At 57.6% G+C, this 18,533-nt stretch overlaps 5 protein-coding genes across 6 annotated transcripts in view; 2 read left to right on the top strand and 3 right to left on the bottom strand.

Annotated features, from left to right (window-relative positions):
• Ncr3 (natural cytotoxicity triggering receptor 3) overlaps positions 1 to 580 on the top strand; it is a 4,443-nt gene extending 3,863 nt beyond the window's left edge. Inside the window, exon 3 of the mRNA XM_023722390.1 lies at positions 575 to 580. Coding sequence (XP_023578158.1) covers positions 575 to 580 — 6 coding nt within the window. The remainder of the gene's footprint in view (positions 1 to 574) is intronic.
• A 107-nt stretch (positions 581 to 687) lies between these two features.
• Positions 688 to 2,363, bottom strand: Lst1 (leukocyte specific transcript 1). 2 transcript variants are annotated; one of them, XM_023723033.1, is made up of 4 exons: positions 2,110 to 2,363; positions 1,767 to 1,859; positions 1,566 to 1,588; positions 688 to 912 (listed from the first exon to the last, which is right to left on the bottom strand). In XM_023723033.1, exons 1-4 carry the CDS (start codon positions 2,123 to 2,125, stop codon positions 769 to 771), a joined length of 276 nt encoding a protein of 91 aa, XP_023578801.1. In that variant the 5' UTR covers positions 2,126 to 2,363; the 3' UTR covers positions 688 to 768. The 2 variants fall into 2 exon arrangements, with proteins under 2 accessions (XP_023578801.1, XP_023578808.1); XM_023723040.1 differs by having other exon boundaries at positions 688 to 903; positions 2,110 to 2,358.
• Positions 2,364 to 6,679: 4,316 nt separating this feature from the next.
• Positions 6,680 to 8,189, top strand: Ltb (lymphotoxin beta). The gene is made up of 4 exons (XM_023722651.1): positions 6,680 to 6,873; positions 7,240 to 7,285; positions 7,443 to 7,520; positions 7,680 to 8,189. Exons 1-4 carry the CDS (start codon positions 6,712 to 6,714, stop codon positions 8,126 to 8,128), a joined length of 735 nt encoding a protein of 244 aa, XP_023578419.1. The 5' UTR covers positions 6,680 to 6,711; the 3' UTR covers positions 8,129 to 8,189.
• A 2,613-nt stretch (positions 8,190 to 10,802) lies between these two features.
• Positions 10,803 to 13,317, bottom strand: Tnf (tumor necrosis factor). Its single transcript, XM_023722731.1, has 4 exons — positions 13,006 to 13,317; positions 12,473 to 12,521; positions 12,246 to 12,293; positions 10,803 to 11,974 (listed from the first exon to the last, which is right to left on the bottom strand). Exons 1-4 carry the CDS (start codon positions 13,189 to 13,191, stop codon positions 11,556 to 11,558), a joined length of 702 nt encoding a protein of 233 aa, XP_023578499.1. The 5' UTR covers positions 13,192 to 13,317; the 3' UTR covers positions 10,803 to 11,555.
• Positions 13,318 to 14,876: 1,559 nt separating this feature from the next.
• Positions 14,877 to 16,280, bottom strand: Lta (lymphotoxin alpha). Its single transcript, XM_004624320.2, has 4 exons — positions 16,215 to 16,280; positions 15,754 to 15,861; positions 15,571 to 15,664; positions 14,877 to 15,388 (listed from the first exon to the last, which is right to left on the bottom strand). Exons 2-4 carry the CDS (start codon positions 15,850 to 15,852, stop codon positions 14,988 to 14,990), a joined length of 594 nt encoding a protein of 197 aa, XP_004624377.1. The 5' UTR covers positions 15,853 to 15,861; positions 16,215 to 16,280; the 3' UTR covers positions 14,877 to 14,987.
• Between the last annotated feature and the right edge of the window lie 2,253 nt (positions 16,281 to 18,533).

Below are 18,533 nucleotides of genomic sequence, written 5' to 3' on the forward strand. Positions count from 1 at the left end.
GAGGAGCCCAGCCCCGCCGGCGGGGGGCGCGGGGGCGGACCCGGGAGCCGGGACGCGGCTCTGAACCGCGCGCGCTCCCGCCCACAGGCCACCGCCCGAGGGGGCCGCAGCGCCGCGCCGCCCCGCCGAAGGCCCCCAGAAGTGACTCCAAGCGCTGCGAACCCTGACCCTCTCGGAGATCCCAATAAATCCTGCAGCGCACCCCTCCTGCTTGAGTCTTCTGTGTTTTCTTTGCTGTCTAGTTCCCTATCTCTTTGGTTTTTGGAGAGGATAGTGTTACAATGCGGAGACTAGGTGTGGTGGCGCGCGCCTGTAATCCCAGCACTTGGGAGGCTGTAAACAGGCGGATCACTATGAATCAGATCTAGTAGTGAGACCCTGAACACCCTGTAGACCCTTCCCTAAAATACAAATAAATAAATAAAGTATTGCTGCGCAGTTCAGGCTGGCCTTGAAGTCACTGTGTTGCTCAAGGCGGAGATCCCAGGCGCGCTCCACTACTGTGGTGTGCCCACCCTTAACTCTCCCCACCCTTAACTCTCCCCACCCTTAACTCTCCCCACCCTTCCACCAGGTCTGACCGCTGAGGTCCCAGGGGACAGCGCAGCAGTCAGTAGAGGCCCTGGGCCATCACCCTGGAGCTATGAGGCAGCCACGACCTGACTAGATGGAAGACTCCGAGGTGGTCAAAGTCATGGTCTTTACTTTACATGGTCTTTTCTAGAGCCCCAGGTCAACCTGGTGACCCTGGGGGGAGGGCTCGGGTACTTATGTGGGTCTTTTCTCGGCAATGCAGGCGTAGTCAGTGCTTGCGTCCTCTTTCATGGCCTCCCGGTCACCACCACCGTTGGTGGCCAGCGGCAGTCGCTGAAGCGATGCGTAGTGCAGCTCCTGCTCCTGGTGCTGGTGGGGCTGAGGTGCGGGCGAGGGTCCTGTAAGCTGCCCCGCCGAGGGGCTTTGCCTGGCCACCTCCCCAGCCCCCACACTTTTCTCCATGCTGGGGGGTGCGCTGCTGGGCTACATCCCCCCTTTATAGTTTTTGTTTATCTCTTGGGGAGGTGGGTAGAACAGGAATCGAACTCAGGACTTGCACTTAGCAGGCAGGCACTGTGCCACGGCACCACATCCCTGGCCCAAGATGGATTGACTGATTTGGTCTTTTTGAGAAAGTGTCTCACTATGCAGCTCAGGCTGGCCTTGAGCTCACTTTGTAGCTCAGCCTCGTCTCGAACTCACAACAATCCTCCTGCCTCAGCCGCCAAAGTGCTGGGATGACAGGCATGTGCCGCCACGCCTGGCTCTCCTCCCACTCTTACTCTTTTACTCTTTCTTCTGTTGCTCCCTCGTTTCCTATTTTCCATCAGTGCATCTCCCATCTCTCTGTTCTCTGGCTTTTCTCCGATCCACACCATGCCATCTCTTATCTTCCTACATTGCCTCCTCCCTCCTCCTGCCTCTCCTTAGTGCCCTGATGCCCAGGCTCCTGCTTTCTCTCCCCTTCCTCTAGGCCACCCTGGCCCTGGCCTCAGTGTCCCCAGGCCCCAGACTCCACTCTCCGGACTCACCTGGCTCCTCTCCAGCTTCCTCACTGCAAGGAGAGAGGCAGCGCGGTGAGTGTGTGTCATGGCCCACTTCCCACCCGCGTGGCCACCTCCTCACTTCCCCGGGCCCGGCCTGCGGGTGCTTCCTTCCTCCCGTGTGCTGCTGGCCACCCCCGGCTGCTCCTGCCTCCCATCGCAGGCTGTTGGTACTGGGTTGGTACTCACCTCTGCGATGTAGCCGGCACAGGCAGGCGGTCAGGATGAGGAACAGCAAGAGCAGGAGCGCCCCCAGTGCCAGGCCCCCATAGAAGTAAGGGCCTGCGGGAAGAGGGTGCTGGCTGTTGGCTGCGCTCAGCCCCCCGCCCTGTCCTCCTGGCTGGCTGCAGGCTTCTCAGTTCCCTTCCCCACTGAGGCAGACAAATAGGGATTTCCGTTGCATGCCTGGTCACCTCACTACCACCCGAGGCCCACATCTTTGCACCCGGCCCCCTCAGTGGCTCCCTGTGGGTTCCCCAGGTGCCCTGACTGGCCGCTGTGCTCCCTGTACAAAGGCCAGGCCCCTACTTACATCTATGAATGTCCATTGCCAGCCGACATGAGGTGGGACAGAAAGCCAGCTTGGAGGTCACCTCCTCGCCTGCCCCTGTTCTGCTCGGCCTGGTGGCCGGAGGTAGTCACGTGCCGCTGCAAGTTCCCTGTCCCTGTGGCCTCTGTTAGCCCCTGCCGCAGTGGCAGGGCCTCTCCTATGTGCTAACCCTGTGCTGGGCCCTGTTGTCACCAACCCAGACAGCATGCGATGCTACAGGGCCCATTTTCCAGATAAAGAGTCAAGACTCAAGGCCAGGCTCTTTTTTATTTTTTTGTCTTTTTGAGACAGGGTCTTCCTGTGAGGTTCAGGGGTTCAGGCTGGCTTTGAGTTCACTTTGTAGCCCAGGCTGGTCTTGACCTCTCAGTGATCCTCCTGCCTCAGCTTCCCATCAAGGCCAGACTTTTATGAGAGCGTCTAGCTGGAAGTGGCAGGGCTGAGGCTCAGGGCCTGCTCTGTCCCACCCCAGACCTCCACCCCTGCTGGCCAGGTGGTGAGCAAAGGCCTCTGAGGCCCTGGGTAGCTCTGGGTGCTTGGTAAGAGGGGACGAGGAGGAGAGGAGTCAATCCACGGTCGCTGGGGGACTGGGAGGAAGTTGTCCATACTGTGTGTCTCAGCTGCTGGGCCTGGGAGCATAGGGCCCACTGGGCTGCGTCGAGAAGTGGGGTACATGGGCCTGAGCCTGGGACTTCCTCTCAGGCACTTCCTGCCTCCAACTGCTGGTTCCTGTTTGAGGGCCAAGAGGGGGCCGCGGATTTCTCCTCCCACCAGGTCCCACAACAGCGGCCTGTGAAGACACTTTTGGGAAGAGGGATTTTGGGGTGTGTGAGGAAAAGCAGAAGCTCTGTGTGGGGGAGAGAGACCACGGGTGGAAGGGTAGAGTGGATTATTTTTTTAGTAATGCAGGCTGGTCCTGAACTCACTATGAAGACCATGCTGGCCTTGAAGCAAGGCCATCGTCCCGCCTCAGCCTCCTAAGTGCTGGCCTGACAGTGTACACCTCCACACCCAGCCAGAAGTGGATTCTCTTTCTTTCTGGGGGCAGCAGAAGCTTACAGGATGGACAGAGGATTCCTCCAGGGCCTCCAAACCACAATGCCTCCCTCACCTTGCCTCCTCTCACTGGCGTGTCTCCGCCATCAGCCCTGCCAACCTAGAGCATGTGGCCTGCAGGGGGACATGCTCACCCGGCCAGAGCCCTGGAGAGCACTGAGGCCTCCGCACCGATCCTTGCCCCTCTGCCTCAGCCTCCCACCGCTGCCAGGGAGCCTCTCGAGCGAGGTAGGAGAGGAAGTGCGGCTCCGAGGCTGGGGTTACGGGCTTCCTCACGGAGGCCCCGGGCGCAGCTGGGATGTCATCGTGCTCGGCCCCAGCCACCCCCCACGTCCACCTTCCTCATCAGACTGCTCTGGGGACCTAGCATGGCATATCCCCTGGTGGTTTGCAGCTGTCCCCAGCAGGTAGCTTTGCTGGCTGCTTGATAAGCAGGAGAGGCAGAGGCAGCCAGACTCCTGCCTGAGCACTGCAGGTGGAGCTCAGACAGAGGTCGGTACTGAGGCGGCTTTGGTAGAAGAGCTGTGGGTAACCCAGGAGGACTTCTACCGGACCCGGCATTCTGAGGCGCAGCACGGGGCTGGGAGCCAGGAACGGTCCAAGGCTCTCTGCAAAAGACCCGGGTAAAGCCCTGCAGTGGTGCTGTGTGAGAGACGGAGAGGGGTGTCTGAGGTTGTACCCCCAGTGTTTGAGGGGTGAAGACAGGGTCAGGCAGCTCATCTGGAGACAAAAGGTTAAGAGGGGATCTGTACCTGGGTCCACAAGCATTTTCCTTTGTTCTCCATATTCCAGAACTTTCTGCCACTTCCTTCCCACCCCATCCCCAGTGTTCCCCACACAAAACATTCTAATGTGTGTGAAAATGTTTACATTTTATTATTAAAAAGTTACAATTTAGGGCCAGCCAAATAGCTCAGCGGATTAAAAGCTCCTGCAAGCAGGCACAGGGGCTGGGGGTTCGATCCGTGGGCCTGCTGTGCTGTCCCTATCCCCTGGGTGTGCTGAGATGGCAATTGAGACTGGGTGTGGTGGCACGTGCCTGTAATCCCAGCTCTTGGGAGGCTGAACACAGGCAGATCACTACACTTCCGATCTGGTAGTGAGACCCCAAACACCCTGTAGACCCTTCCCTAAAATACAAAAAAAAAAAAAGTTACAACTTAGAGAAAAATTGAAGGCTGTATACGAAAGAAATCCCTACTATGTAGATTATATAATGTTTTAAATAAATTTTTTGTTTTGTTTTGTTTTTGAAACAGCCTCATTACCTAGCTCAGGCTGGCCTAGAACTCTAAGTTCCTTGCCCATCTCAAGCTCCCGTGCTCCTCCTGGCTCAGCCTCCCAAGGGCTGGGACTACAGGTGTGCACCACTACCCCCAGCTAATCTCACGTTCTAGCTTTCACAACGGCAAACATTGCGCCATGGCATCGCCAAGCCGCCAGCACACTAATCGTCGCCTGGCGTTTAGCGTTTGCTTCCCCATTTCTTTTTTTCGCCTGAGGAAGACAAAAATTTACATCGTGTGCAGTGCGCAGACCTGCATCTCTCAAATGACCAGTGATGCTGAACAGTTTCCATGCGCACTTGCTCTTTGTGTTTCTTCATCTGAGAAGAGCGTATTCATCTCAGATGACCATTTTTGGATTGGATCTTTGAATTTGGGAGGTCTGATATGTTTGAGTTCTTTTTTATTATGTATTTGGCACAAGGACTCGCCATACAGCTCGGATTCGCAGTGATTCTCCTGTTTTCAGCCTCCCAAGTGCTGCAATTACAGGTGCACGCCCCCACGCCAGCCTCAATGGCCTTTTCATTTCCCCCAGGGGCGGCCGGCACAGCACACCAGGGATCGAACCCGGGCTGTGCTCTACCTAAGCAGGAGCTCTAGTTTGCTGAGCTATCTGGCCCACCCTAGTAAACCTTTTTTTTTTTTTTTTTTTTTTTTTTTTCAGAACCAGGATTGAACTCAGGCCCTTGTGCTTGCCAGGCAAGCGCTTATTCTACTGAGACATCTCCCCAGCCCCCTAGTAAACCTTTTTTGAGGAAACATTTTTTCCCACACTGTGGGCGGTCTCGTCACTCTGGTGACGATTTATTTCTCTAGCAAAAACTTTTTAATAAGATGAGATCCCAGTTGTCGACTCTTTGCAATAGTTCCTGTGTGATCCAGGTGTCAGCCGTAGTTTTCGGCTACACCAATGTTTTCAAGAGCTCTACCTATTTTATCTTCCATCAGATTTAATGTCTCTTAATATTTAGATCTTTGATCCATTTCCAATTTAGTTTAGAGCATGGTGAAAGATACGGGTCCAATTTTAATCTTCAGCATGTGAGACGCACACATCTGAGGTTGGCACTCAGTTTTCTTAGGGGGTCAAGGCCAGCGCTGCATGCATGCTGGGCAAACACTGCACCCCAGCCGTCTCTGCCCATCTGCCCATCCACAGACGGCTCTGTTCTCTCCATTCGTAGTCTGGCTGTGCTGTCACCCAGGCTGGTCTCTGAGTGCTGAGCTCCAACGACTCTTCCACCTCAACCTCCTGACTGTTGGGGTGACAGGTTTGGCACACCATGCCTGAGCCCCTAAGCTCTTCATGCCTGTGGGCCTGCTTCCTCTTAGGGCTTTTTCTAGGACTAAAGTAATTACTGCATAGGAAGGGTGCAGCTGAGCGGTCATCACACGCTCGGTGCTGTTTCTGTGTTAATATTACTACGGCCAGAGATGCTGCCAAGGGGCAGTGATGTGGGACCAGCGGCCACTGCCTCGCCCGGGTCTTGCATTCTTCCCTTGATGCCCACCTTTTCCATTCCTTTGGTCTTTGATGTTTATTTTATTTGGTCCTTGCTGTTTTGTTTGGCCTAGCTGTTCATTTGCTTTTCCATTCATTTATTTGTAGGCATTTAGTGGACACTGGCTGATGGACGGGGCTTGCTAAGCCGAGGTCCTGAGGGTGGGGTGAGCCTCCCTCATGGTTTTCCTGTCTGCAGCAAGGGAGCCTGCTCCCCACTTTCCTCTCTACCCATCCACTCTGCCCTAGAGGCTGGGGTGAACAGGGGAAAAGGAAGAGGATGCTTAGGGTGGGGACAGGCTCCTCTCAGGGACATGGGCACCCTCCCTCCTGACCCCACCTGCTGTCCTCTGATCTCTTGATCTTGAGGACGCGTCACCCCTCCTTGCAGCAGCCACCTCTGGGGTACAGAAGAGCACAAATCACGCAGATGGCCCTCCCATCTGGTTAACACGGCGTCCTTCTACTTGCAGCCTTCTGTCCCGGGGCCTCAGTCTCTCACCCCGCTGAGACCAGGCACCTCCGGCTATACCTTAAACATCTGCCTCGACCCCAACTCCTTCCCCGGTTCAGAGAACCCAGGCATCCAGCAGCCCCACCCCAGCTCTGGGTAAACAGGAAGCCCGGTGAGGGGAGCAGGACAGGGCGGAAAGTCCCACCCAGGTGTACGGGTCTAGGGGAGGGGACGGCCCCACCCCGAGGTATGAAAGCCCCTCTGCCGAGCTCTGCTTCAGAATCTGAATGGGGGACGTGGGGATGCAGGGCCCGGGCGGGAGGCCCCGGGGGCGAGGCTGCCTCCTGCTGGCCGTGGCGGGTGCCACTGCACTGCTGACCCTGCTGCTGGCAGTGCCCATCACCGTCTTGGCGGTGCTGGCCTTGATGCCTCAGGAGCGGGGAGGACAGGTGAGTGGCGGCAGCAGGCCCGCGGGCGGGGGCTTAGCAGTGCTCCCTGCCTTCAGGCTCAGCTGGCGGGCTGTCCCAGGTGGAGGGAATGTTGGTCTCTCCGCGGCTTCTTTGCACCTTCCTGCAATGCCGCGGGTCCCGGTATCTCCAAGCAGCCTCTTAGTTGTCACTCTCTGCTGTTCCCATAGCACCGGCCTCTGTCTCTGGCCAGGCCTGTTCGCCTTTCCACCTTCAGGGCTGATGTGTGTTGCAGCCGGTGCGAGGCTGAGACCTAGACCCGAGCCTGGGGCTTGGGTCCGCGCTAGGAGGGGCGGGGTTGGCATCAGCTGAAGCTGAACTCTGGGTGCTGTGACCCCACCCATGCAGGTGACAGAGCCCCCTGGCCCAGGAGCACAGGCCCAGGAAGGACTGGGTAAGAGCAACCGTCTCCTATCTGCCCTCCAACCTCCCGTCCACCCCCCCTCCGCCCTCTACTACAGGAACCCAGGCTCCCCACCTCGGGGCTCTGTCCTGGGAGGGGCAGGGCGCATGCACGGTGGCCGCCTCCCCACGCGCGGACTCTTCTCCAGCTCCAGGGTTCCAGGAGCAGCGGGAGGAGCTGCCAGACAGAGACCTCGGCTCCATGCTCCCGGCTGCCCACCTCATAGGTAACGCAGCGTTGGCAGAGCTAGGGCCGGGCTGCCGTCCACACGAGGACCCGGGCCTGACCCCCAGGGCTCGCCTAAGACGCCTCCTTTCCCTTCCCCTCGCCCCAGGCCAACCCCGCCCCGGCCGCGTCCGAGCCCCCCTGCCGTCTGTCTCCGCAGGCGCCTGGACGCAGGGGCTCGGCCTCGGCTGGGAGGCGCACAAGGAGGAGGCGTTCCTGCGCAGCGGGGCGCAGTTCTCGGGCGCGCGCGGGCTGGCGCTGCCGCGGGACGGGCTCTACTTCCTCTACTGCCACGTGGGCTTCCGCGGCCGCGCCCGCCCCGAGCCCGGGCCCGCCGCCCAGCTCACGCTGCGCTCCGTCCTGCTGCGCGCGGGCGGCGCCTACGGGCCCGGCGCGGCCGAGCCGCTGCTGGAGGGCGCCGAGACGGTGAAGCCGGCAGCCGGCCGCGCTCCTGGGCACTCGGCCGCGCCGCTCTGGTTCACCAGCGTGGGCTTCGGCGGCCTGGCGCAGCTGCGGCGCGGCGAGAGGGTGTTCGTGAACATCAGCCACCCCGACCTGGTGGACTACCGGCGGGGCAAGACCTTCTTCGGGGCCGTGATGCTGCGCTGAGGCCCCCGCTGAGGGTCTGGAGGCGGCCTTCAAGCCTGATGCAAATAAAGACTAGAGTGGTCGCGCGGGTTCGCTGGTCTCCGATTTTTCCTGCGGCTCTCGAGGGCACCTGTGTGTGACCCAGGAAAGCCTTTGCTCCCAGGGGTGATGGTTGCCCACGCAGCCCTGCAGCCCCAGGTCTGGGCCCTCACTTGTGCGTGAGGCCTTCCAAGCCCAGGCACCTTTGGGCCCGGTCCCCATCTCAGGTTCTGTGAGGACACCCCCCAACCCCCGTCGTCCCACCCCCCAGGGGTCGTCCTTGGGAAGGTGAGGCTCAGACAGGCAAGGGACACCTGATGCAGCCCAAGGCTGTGCCCTACTGGGCTCAGCAGAGCCCTAACCCTAGCCATGGGCAGCGCTTCTCCTGGGCCAGCAGTCCGGATTAGAGGGAGACAGGCAGGCAGGAGTGTGCAGACCCTGCAGACACCAGGCCGATCTGGGGAGGCGGGGTGGGGGAAACTGAGGCCTTGGGGTTGGAGGGATGGAAAGTCCTTGCCCTTCATGCCTGCTCGCGGGCCCCCTTCCGCACAGTGGGCCCAAGTGAGTGTGAGCATTTGCCCCATGCCATGACCCACTTTCTGGCCCAAGCTGGAGGAAGTAGCGGGCGACTCAAGGCCCCATCTAGGTCACCGCAGTGGGTCAGCCCACCTTGGCAGCATACCACACGGTTGGTTTTCCCCTGCCTGGCAACCCACCTGGAGGGAAGACTTGACTTATGTGCCCCTTGGGGGTTTCCTTTTCTTTGGGACTCCTTTTCTGATTCCATATTTGACTTTGATCTATCTTTTTTCCTTTCTTTCCTCCCTCCCTTTCTCTTCTTTTTTTATTGTGATCTTTTTGTCTCAGCCTCCTAAACTGCTGGGATTACAGGTGTGCACCATCAGCCTAGTGTCTCCTTTCATCTTTGTGTCCAGAACAGCCGTCTCATGAGGTGTGAGATTCTTTGCTTGACCAAACCTTAGCTGGATCTCCCGGGCATGGTGGCACACACCTGTAATCACAGCGAGGCAGAAGGGCTTGAGTTCCAGACCAGCCTGGGATACAAAGGAGCTCAAGGCCATCCTGGGCTGCGTAGCAAGACCCTGCCTCAAAAAGACCAACAGCAACAACAAAAACCCCCAAACCAAAACAAAAAACACCCAGACCAAACTTTAACTAGGCTTCTTGGTCTTCTGCTATGCACATGTGTATCCTTCCTTGAATTTTTTTTTTTTTTTTTTTTTTTTTTAACCAGGGATTGAACTCAGGACCTTATGCTTGCCAGGCAGGCATTTAAGCCACTGAGCTAACTCTCTGGTTCCTTCCTTGTATAGTTTTAGCAAGTAACCCTGCTAGGTTAGTGTTTTGAAAACCCACGCCCTTTCCCCTGAAATCTGATCACCTGCAGCATCTGGTCAGGTTCCTCATCTTCCACCATCCTCCAGCTGGGGCTGATCCCCCTGGCTGTCTCCATGAGCACGCTGTCAGACCCTAGCCAGAAGCCCGCTGCTCCTGTCCCTTCTTTCCTCTCGTCATGTCCCATCCATTGACCCTACTCTTCCCTGGCTGTCAGTTCTTGCCTGCCGGTGCTGTGTCTGGACCTGAGCCAAGTCCCTTCCAATTGCACCAGTCCCTGTGCCAATGGCCATGACCCTGGATAAAATTGTTATGATGTTTTATCAGCAACCCCAATCACTGGGGTTGGGGTGTGTGTGTGTGTGTGTGTGTGTGTGTGTGTGTGTACTCTAAGGATTAAACCAGAGCCTTGCATTGGCCTTTGAGTAATTTTTTCTTTCGTAGGGATGCTTTTCTCTTTCTAGTGTGCTAACGCACCACCTCCCCTCATCCACCTCTAAGCGATCAGTGGCATCAAGACGGTAACTGGGTCAGTCGCCCACATCTTATTCCTTGAGGTTTTGGGGTTTGTCTTTGCAGCGCTGGGGATGGAGCCCAGGGTGTGGCACGTGTTACACGAGTGCTCTTCCCCTGAACTACACCCCCATTCCCATTGCTTTTCGGTTTTCTTCAGTCTCTTGAAGTTCACCCACTGAGAGTGTAGAAAGCTAGGCGCAGGGTAAGGAAGGAGGCAGAGTTTAGTGTGTGTCCACCGTGCCAAGCACTCGTCTGGACTCTGAGGGAGGCTGGGTCTCCTGGCAGGCCCAAGTGCGACGGACACACTGCCTTCTTGGCAGCCGAGGTTCACTGGTTCAGATGCACAGTTACGACAGAGTTAGGGGCTGGCGTGGCTGGGATCCAGGGATGTGGAGCGCAGACACCTGAGTCTCTGGAAGTCCCTTGGCAGTGATTCAGGCACCTGAGAATGTGGCCCCTCCCGGCCTCCTGAAGCCACCACAGCCGGAAGGAGCTGCAGTACTTTCCCAACTGGGATTTGGAATTCCCAGAGTGGGAAGTTCCCAGCCCCTGAGGGAAAGGTAGTTAGGTCCTGGCTCCTGCTTTCTGGTGGAGGAAGGGTATTGAACTGGGATATGAAGGGACCCCTGGGCTCCGGGAGACTCAGGACTAGGTCTGGATCCAGAGATCGCCAGAACCCACGAGAGGTGTCGTGCGTGGCTTCCCACCCCCAGGGAGAGGCAGGTGTTGAATGAAGTCCATGCCAGAGAATGTGTTTTCTTTTAAGCAATCTTTATTTCTCGCCACTGACCAGTAGGGCGATTACAGACAACTCCCCTGGGGAGCAGAGTTTCAGCGATGCAGCGACAGTGGTCACCAGATCAGCGTTACTAAAACACTGGGTTAGATAAATATTTCATTTTAAACCAAAGCAAAAGAAGGCACAGAGCCCTAGAGGCCAGGTAGGAACAGCCTATAGTTTATTGTGTTTTCACGGAAAACACGTCCGGCCCAAGGCTGTTCCTATGGTGGCCCCCGGGACACGCTAACCTTCACATAAATACATTCATCAGTAAATAAATAAATAATAAATAAATAATAAATACAAGTGCAATCATAAATAGAGGGGCTTGGCCCTGTGGGGGAGGGTTGGCTCCATAGCTCAGGGAAGATTCTGGAAGCATTTGAAGAGAGGAAGGCCTGGGGCTCACCCATGTCAGCCTCTAGGTGAGGTCTTCTCCAGGGGTGTTCCAGACCAAAGGCTTCCTGATCCTCACATTCCAGATGCCCCAAGTTGAATTCAGGGATCCAAGCTGTGAGCCCCAGTGAGTTCCGGAAGCTCCAGTTTAAACTCTTGGTGTGGCGAGTGAACATTCCATGTTCTACACCACAATCCCTGCACCCTGAGTTTCTGAGTGGTGGAACTGTTTAAAGTTCCAAGCTTGGGGTTTGGCCCTGATCCCCTAATTCCCTTTCTGAGCCAGAAGATGAGGGAGCGAAGGATCAAATGAACAAAAGGAACTGTTTGCAGGGGAGGGGAAGGATAGCTGACTATTTCTCACAAGGCAATGACCCCAAAGTAGATCTGCCCGGACTCCGCAAAGTCAAGATACTCAGGCTGATTGACCTCGGCGCTGAGTCGGTCGCCCTTCTGCAGCTGGAAGACCCCTCCCAGGTAGATGGGCTCGTACCAGGGGTTGAGCTCGGCCCCCTCAGGGGTCTCCTTCTGGCAGGGACTCTTGATGGCGGAAAGGAGGTTGACCTTGTCTTGGTAGGACACAGCAAAGCGGCTGACAGTGTGGGTGAGCAGCAGGTAGGAGTGGCAGCCTTGGCCCTTAAAGAGGACCTGTGAGTAGACAAGGTATAGCCCGTCCGAGGGCACCACCAGCTGGTTGTCGCTTAGGTCCATGCCGTTGGCCAGGAGGGCATTGGCGCGCTTGTTCAGCCACAGCAGCTTCTCCCGGGCTTGTTGGTTTGCTGGAGGGGGAAAAGTGAGTCAGTGTGACCTGGTTGGTTCACTCTCCGCATCCTGGCCCTCAAGTTCTGCCCACCAGTCCACTTCCGGTTTCCTCTGTCTTCCCACATCCCACTTGCTTGCACCCCCTTAGCTCTCCCTGTTCCCCTGCCCTCCCTGTGCATCCTTCACACCCGGTCCCTAAGACCCATCACCTGGCAGCCCCACATCCTGTCCCTCTGCATTGGCATCCATCCGCCCCTTCATCCCAGGTCACATGTTCGGAGAACTTACCTACAACGTGAGCTACAGGCTTGTCGTTCCCATTTTTAGAAGCCGATCCTGTGGAAAAAAGAGGAAAGAAAAAGTTGAGATCCTTGAAACTTCCCGGAAAATGTCTGCTTCGAGTTCCATTTCTTCTCTCCCAAACCCCAAAACTAAATTTCGCCCATCACTTCTATCCCAGGGCCACCCATGCCATCCAGACCCAGGTTTAGGAGAGAGACTCTGGAGAAACTTACTGAGTGTGAGCGTCTGGGCCAAGGGTCTGAAAGGAGGGCCGCCTGAGAACTGCTGGGGAGAAGGAGGAGGTTAGCATCGTGGGCGCTGCCCCTGGCGAGGCTCTCTGCCCCTGCCCTCTCTCTGTCCATCCATTGATTCATCTGCTCATCTATCTGTTTGACGGCTCTCCCTAACAACCCGGAAATGCTGTCTGTGAGTGGGCCAGACTGCCTTTCTTCGCCTCTAATCTGTCTTTTCCTCAACTCCCTTTATCTCCACTTCCACATCTCTGCCTAGCCATCTTTATCACTCCTTTCTTCCCGTCCCCCTGCCCACATCCCCTATCTCTCTCCGCATCTCTCTCTGTGTTTACCTTCTTGCCCATTCATTCATCCGCTCACTGCACACTGAGCGAGCGGGAAGGGATCCTGCCTCCGCCTCTCTCTTCCCCGCCTCTCCACACCTTTCTGTCTCTGCTGTGTCCTCCCCAGCCCTCCTGTCCACATACCCCTTCTCTCCTTCTTCCCCATTTCTGTCCAGGTCAAGGACTCACCTCCTCCCGCTGGGGGCCGATCACCCCGAAGTGCAGCAGGCAGAAGAGCGCGGTGGCTCCTGCCACAAGCAGGAAGGAGAAGAGGCTGAGGCACCAGCACCGCCTGGAGCCGTGGGGGCCCCCTGCCTTCTTGGGGAGCTGCTCCTCAGCGAGCTCCACGTCCCGGATCATGCTCTCTGTGCTCATGGTGTCCTTTGTGGGGGGAGCTGTGGAGTCCCGGAGCAGCGCGTGTGAGAGGGAGAGAACCTGCCCGTCGGGAGTGTCTGGGCTTATTTCCAGGTCTGGAGGTGCTTCTCCCCTCCTGGCTGGTCCCTGGTGTCCTCGCAGAGGGAACTTCTGCTGCTGGGGTGCAGACAGCTGCCTTTATAGCGCGCAGCCGGAGGAGGGCGGGGAAAGGCTCTCATTCAACCAGCGGAAAACTTCCTTGGTGGAGAAACCCATGAGCTCATCTGCAGGAAGCGGTAGTGGGCCCTACACCTTCTGTCTCGGTTTCTTCTCCACCACGGGGGCGGGCATTTGGAAAGTTGGGGAGACCCGGGCAGCCAGGATCCTCTTTACCTCCCTATCCGGATGCGGAGAGGAGCTTCTTGGGCAGTGGCAAATGTGACTGTAGGATCCAGGAGGCTGGACCCCAGTTCCCCATGCCTTCCGGTGTTAACTGTCCCTGTTTCATGGGGGACCTGTTTCCCTCTGATTTCCACACAGGACTCACAGGATAAAACCTGATATGTGATGGCCTTCAGAATGGGAGGTCTCAGCTGGGTGTAGTGGTGCACACATATGATCCCCGCTCTCAGGAGGCTGAGGCAGGAGGATCACCATGAGTTCAAGGCCAGCCTTGACTCCACAGTGAGTTCAAGACCAGTCTGGACTACCTGGCTAGACCCTGTCTCAAAAAACCCCAGACAACCAGAAAGTGGAGTCTTGCAGTGGGGGGAGCCTAGGGCAGACCCCCAGGGAAGGAGCTGGGGAGGGCAGCTGGAGACTGGTTGCATATACCCTGAGTCTGGAGGGCGTGGTGGGGTACAAGCCTGGGACAGCCCCAGAGGGAATGAAATCAGCCCTGGGAATTCACAGGCCCCATGGGCGAGCTTCTCCTTTCATTCTGACCTGGGGCTCACTCGGCTTTCAGTCTTGGCTTCCCAGGAACAGTGAGGGAGGTCCTGGTGTTTTTCATAAAGCTGCCTGTCATGTGGCCTGCTTCCTCCGATGCCACTGTGTCCCAGACCCACCAGTTCTCCTCAGGGCCCTGTCTACATCTGCTCCCCCTTCCCTCCATGTGGATGTGCTGGAAGCCTCGAGGAGCCCCCACTCAGCCTGCGTGTGAGCCCGCAGCTTCCAGAGGCCTTTGCGCACTCCCCCCCCCCCCCGTGTCTGCCCCAAGGAGCGCCCCGCATCTGCTCCGTGCCCTTCTCGCCTCCTTCTCCCTCCGCCCCTCCATCGCCTAGGGAGACCTGGAAATTCTCTCCGGCCCCAACATACACAGGTAGACAGCGTTTCAGAGAAAAGAGATTTATTGGGCTTCATCCAGGCTGCAGGTGGCTCCTCGCCGCCGCGTTGGGCGTCTCCCGCTTCCTTGCAGCCCCTCGGCCGGCCGCCCAGGCCGGCCCTGCTCTCTCCAGGCTCCGACTGCCTCCGCAAGCTCCATCTCGGGGCCTCTCTCCATGCTCCATAAATAAATAACTTAGGGTTTCCTTCATAAATAGTCCTCCTTCCCCGCCTGCAGCATCCCGCCAGCGCCCGCAGAGAGCAGTGGGCGACCCCACCATGGCGCCGCCGCTGCCCCCGCAGTGGGCCGGAGGGCCCCGCACATCCAGGGTTCTGGGAGCTGCAGCTCCTGCTGCGAAGCTCCGGGTGACTCGAGTGGGGGAAGCTGCTGCGAGGGGCAAGGGGGGGTGCCCCTCCAACAGTCAGAATGGAGGCAAAGTGGCGAGGAGGCCCTGAAACCTAAAATTCTTTTCCTTTTTGAGTTTTTCCAAGCTCTACAGAGCAAACGCTCCGAAGAAGACGCTACTGGGGCTGAGGAAGAGGTAGGGGAGGCCTTCGGTGTGCGTGGACAGCTGGTCGCCCTTGGTGAGCAGGAACACGGCGCCCTGGTACATGGAGCGCATCCAGTGCCCCTCAGGGCCTGGGTCCACGTTCTTATGGGTGCTGAGCAGAGGCAGGCGGGAGGAGTACCTGGAGGTGTGGACCTGGACCTCGTGGCTCAGGTAGAGGGGCTTGGGAGAGTGGCTCTGCCCCGAGAAGACCACCTGGGAGTACACGAAGTACAGGCCGCTGGTGGGGACCAGGAGGGAGTTGTTGCTCAGAGAGAAGCCGTTGAGGAGGAAGCCCTGGTCCGAGTTTGCTCGCCAGCGCAGCCAGCTCTTGGTTCTGGGGTCTCCTAGGAAGAGCCAGGGGGTGGGGTCAGGGGTCTAGGTCAGAGATCTCCCCCAGGCAGCAGGCCTGGGCTGCTGAGTTCCGAAGGACAGTGGGATGGGGGCCTGGTGGGGGAAGCTGGCAGGGGTGGGTCCTTGGGAGGGTACTTGGGCAGGAGGAGAGGAGAGAGGGAAGGTGGGAGTTTACCAACGAGGTGAGCTGCAGGTTTGAGGGAGCCATAGCCCAGGTGCCTCCGGACAGTGTGGGCAGATGAGGGTGGGAGGCCGGCACCGGGGAGTCCCTAGGGGAGAAGAGAGGTGAGAAGTCTCCAGGGATGTAGGTTGGGCTGGGCCACCCTGGCAGCCACCCCCCCTTGTCCTGCTGCCTCACCTGGGCCCCAAGCAGCAGCAGGGCGGGCAGCAGCCCCAGGAGGAAGAGGAGGGAGGCGCCATGCACCCTCGGGAGGTAGAGGCGTCCAGGTGGTGACATGGGGAGAGCCTGTGGGGAGAGACGTGAGTGGGGCGGGGCACCGGGCAGATAGACAGACCTCCCACCTGCCTTCCTGCCTGGCCGAGTGTGGAGATGACAGCAGAGAGGGGGACAAGACACAGGCAGCCAGGCCCAAGGTGAGGCAGTGGGTGGGCGGGAGAGAAAGAGACAGGAAGGGAGCAGAGCGCGGGTGGCACGGCACGAGAGAATGTGTGACGGAAACAGAGAGAAAGAGACTGACATGCAGCGGTGCAGCTGGGGAACAAACCCAGACCAAACCCACCTGGCCCAGGCAGACCTGAGGGGAGCAGGAGCCGATGCCGAGGTGTCAGGCGCAGGACGGTGGGGCGGGAGAGTCTCACCTGCTGTGCGGGCCTGGGCCCAGAGGGAGCTTGAGTCCCTTTATAGAGGAAGCGGCTGTGACAGCGTGGCAGGCGGCGGGCGGGTTCTAGGTCGGGCTGGGGCCTGGGGAAGCCCCCAGGGCTTAGAAGATGCTGCCGGTTCAGTCGAAGGCAGGAAAGGCTGAGGCCTAGGACAGAACCGCAGGCTGGGGCGGCAGGCAACTGAGTTCTGGGAAAGGGAGTCGGGTCCGGGGAACGCTGTGCCAGGACAGCCGGGGAGCGAGGTCAGGCCCAGGAGTTCCAGAGAAGGGACAGGCGATTCTGGGAGCCATGGGGGCAGTGGCAGGGCTGTGGCCTGGAAGTGAAGTTCCCTGAAGAGCTCTCATGTGGAACGGCTCTGTGCCGCTGGCTGACTACAGGCCCCTCGGCCTATTTCCTTCCGTGGTACCACAGCCTTGCCCCTAATGGTTGAAGTCATGCTTGTCCTAGCTAGTGTGCTTTTCAGATCAAGGACTTTGTTATGTGGCGGAGGTCCCTGCCAACACGAGTGGGGCCCCTTCTGCGCTGAGAGCTGGCCTGGCCTGGCAGATGATTTCCCGTCCCTCACCCAGAGGTGACTCATGCAGCCACATACATGGCCATCTCACGCCATCCCTGGAGGGTGCCAAGCTCTCCAGGGCCCAACAGGTCGGGCTTGCAGAACCCCAAAGTCACGCTGCGGGTTCCCCAAGTTCTCCACAAGGGAGCTTCAGATTTCCACACAGGAGGGCCTCCGAGCGGAGCCCCAGTCAGAGGGCTCGCCGTAAAGCTGCAATTGCCGAGCCAAAGCTACCTCAGGGCTGGAGGTGTGGCTTCAGGGCCGCACACTTGCTTCATGTGCAAGGCCCGAGATTCAGTCCTCAGCACCACAAAACATAGGAATCAAATCACTCAGGATTATTTTTCTTTCCCTTCCATCTTTATTGGTGTTAGGGATTGAAGCAGGGCCTTGTGCATGTTAAGCACAGGCCGCCTTACCACTGAGCTGCACCCCCATATGCTTCTCCTTTATTGATGTGTGCTGTGGCTTGTGTCTAGATGTCCCCCAAGCCTCATGCGGTCCTGGGTGGGGCTTCTTCAGAGTGTGTGGCTGGGAGTGACTTATGGTACACGGCACTAGCCTCCAGGGCATCAGGATGGGGGTGAGTGCCGCCTGCCCCGAGTAGCCCCGGTGGGATTCAGGGGGCGCCAGATATGGGTAAGGTCCTCCCCGCGCTTGTCCGGCCACCTTCTGCCCACCATCACTGTTCGTCTCTTTGATGCCCTTCTGCCACGCCACCCTGCCTGGGAGGGGGTGATTATGGGCTGAAAGCTCTACAAAATGTGCTAAATAAACCTTTTCCTTGTAACTTTGGGTGTGGGGTATTTTGCTTCAGCAATGAGAAAAGTAAACAAGACAGTGTGTGACTTCGCTACTCGAGGTGCCCCCTGCTGAGGGGACGTGTCTCTCTCTGTGACCACAGAGTTGCTACCCAGTGCCACGCATTTTCGGGTCCCCAGGAGGTTCCCGGGTGGCTTCTCTCAGTGCACACCTCCACAGATAACCGTTTGCTCCCTGATTTCTGCCAACATGGGTTAGTGCTTCCTGCTTTTCAGTTTCATTTAAGTGAAATCATGCAGAATGTACTATTTTGTGCTTAGCTTTTTTTTTTTTTTTTTTTTTACGTATTTGGTACAGGGTCTAGTGAGACCCTGCAGCTCAGACTCGTGGTGATCCTCCTGTTTTAGCCTCCTCAGTGCTGGGATTACAGGCATACACCATCATGCCCAGTCTTGGTGGCTGGCTCAGCGCGCCTAGGGCGGGGCCAGCACGGCATGCTGGGGGTTGAACCGAGGGCCTTGCGCTTACCAAGTAGGCACTTAGACAGCTGAGCTATCTCCACGGCCCTAGCTTTTTTGATCAACATTATATTTGTGAGCTGCATCTCCATGGTTGCCTGTGCTGGTAGACTTTTTATTGCAATATAATATTCCCTTCTATCAAAATGCTTCAGTGCATTCTTTTTTCTTTTTTTGATACCAGGAATTGAATGCAGGACCTTGCACTTGCCGGGCAGAGGCTTGTGCTGCTGAGCTATATCCCCGGCATCGATATGTTTGGTGCATTCTTGAGTTGGTGGGTAAGTGTTTGGTTGGTTTCCAATTTTTGGTTGATGTTGAAAATGTTGATATGAACATTATTATTATTATTTTTAATCTTTTTTGACTTTTCGAGACAAGCTTTTCCTATACAGTTCAGGCTGTCCCTGAACTCACTTTTGTAGACAAGGCTGGCCGCAAACTTGCAGAGATCCTCCCGCC

Source organism: Octodon degus, unplaced genomic scaffold (assembly GCF_000260255.1).
Source record: "Octodon degus isolate 3935 unplaced genomic scaffold, OctDeg1.0 scaffold00005, whole genome shotgun sequence".
NCBI classification, from domain to species: domain Eukaryota; kingdom Metazoa; phylum Chordata; class Mammalia; order Rodentia; family Octodontidae; genus Octodon; species Octodon degus.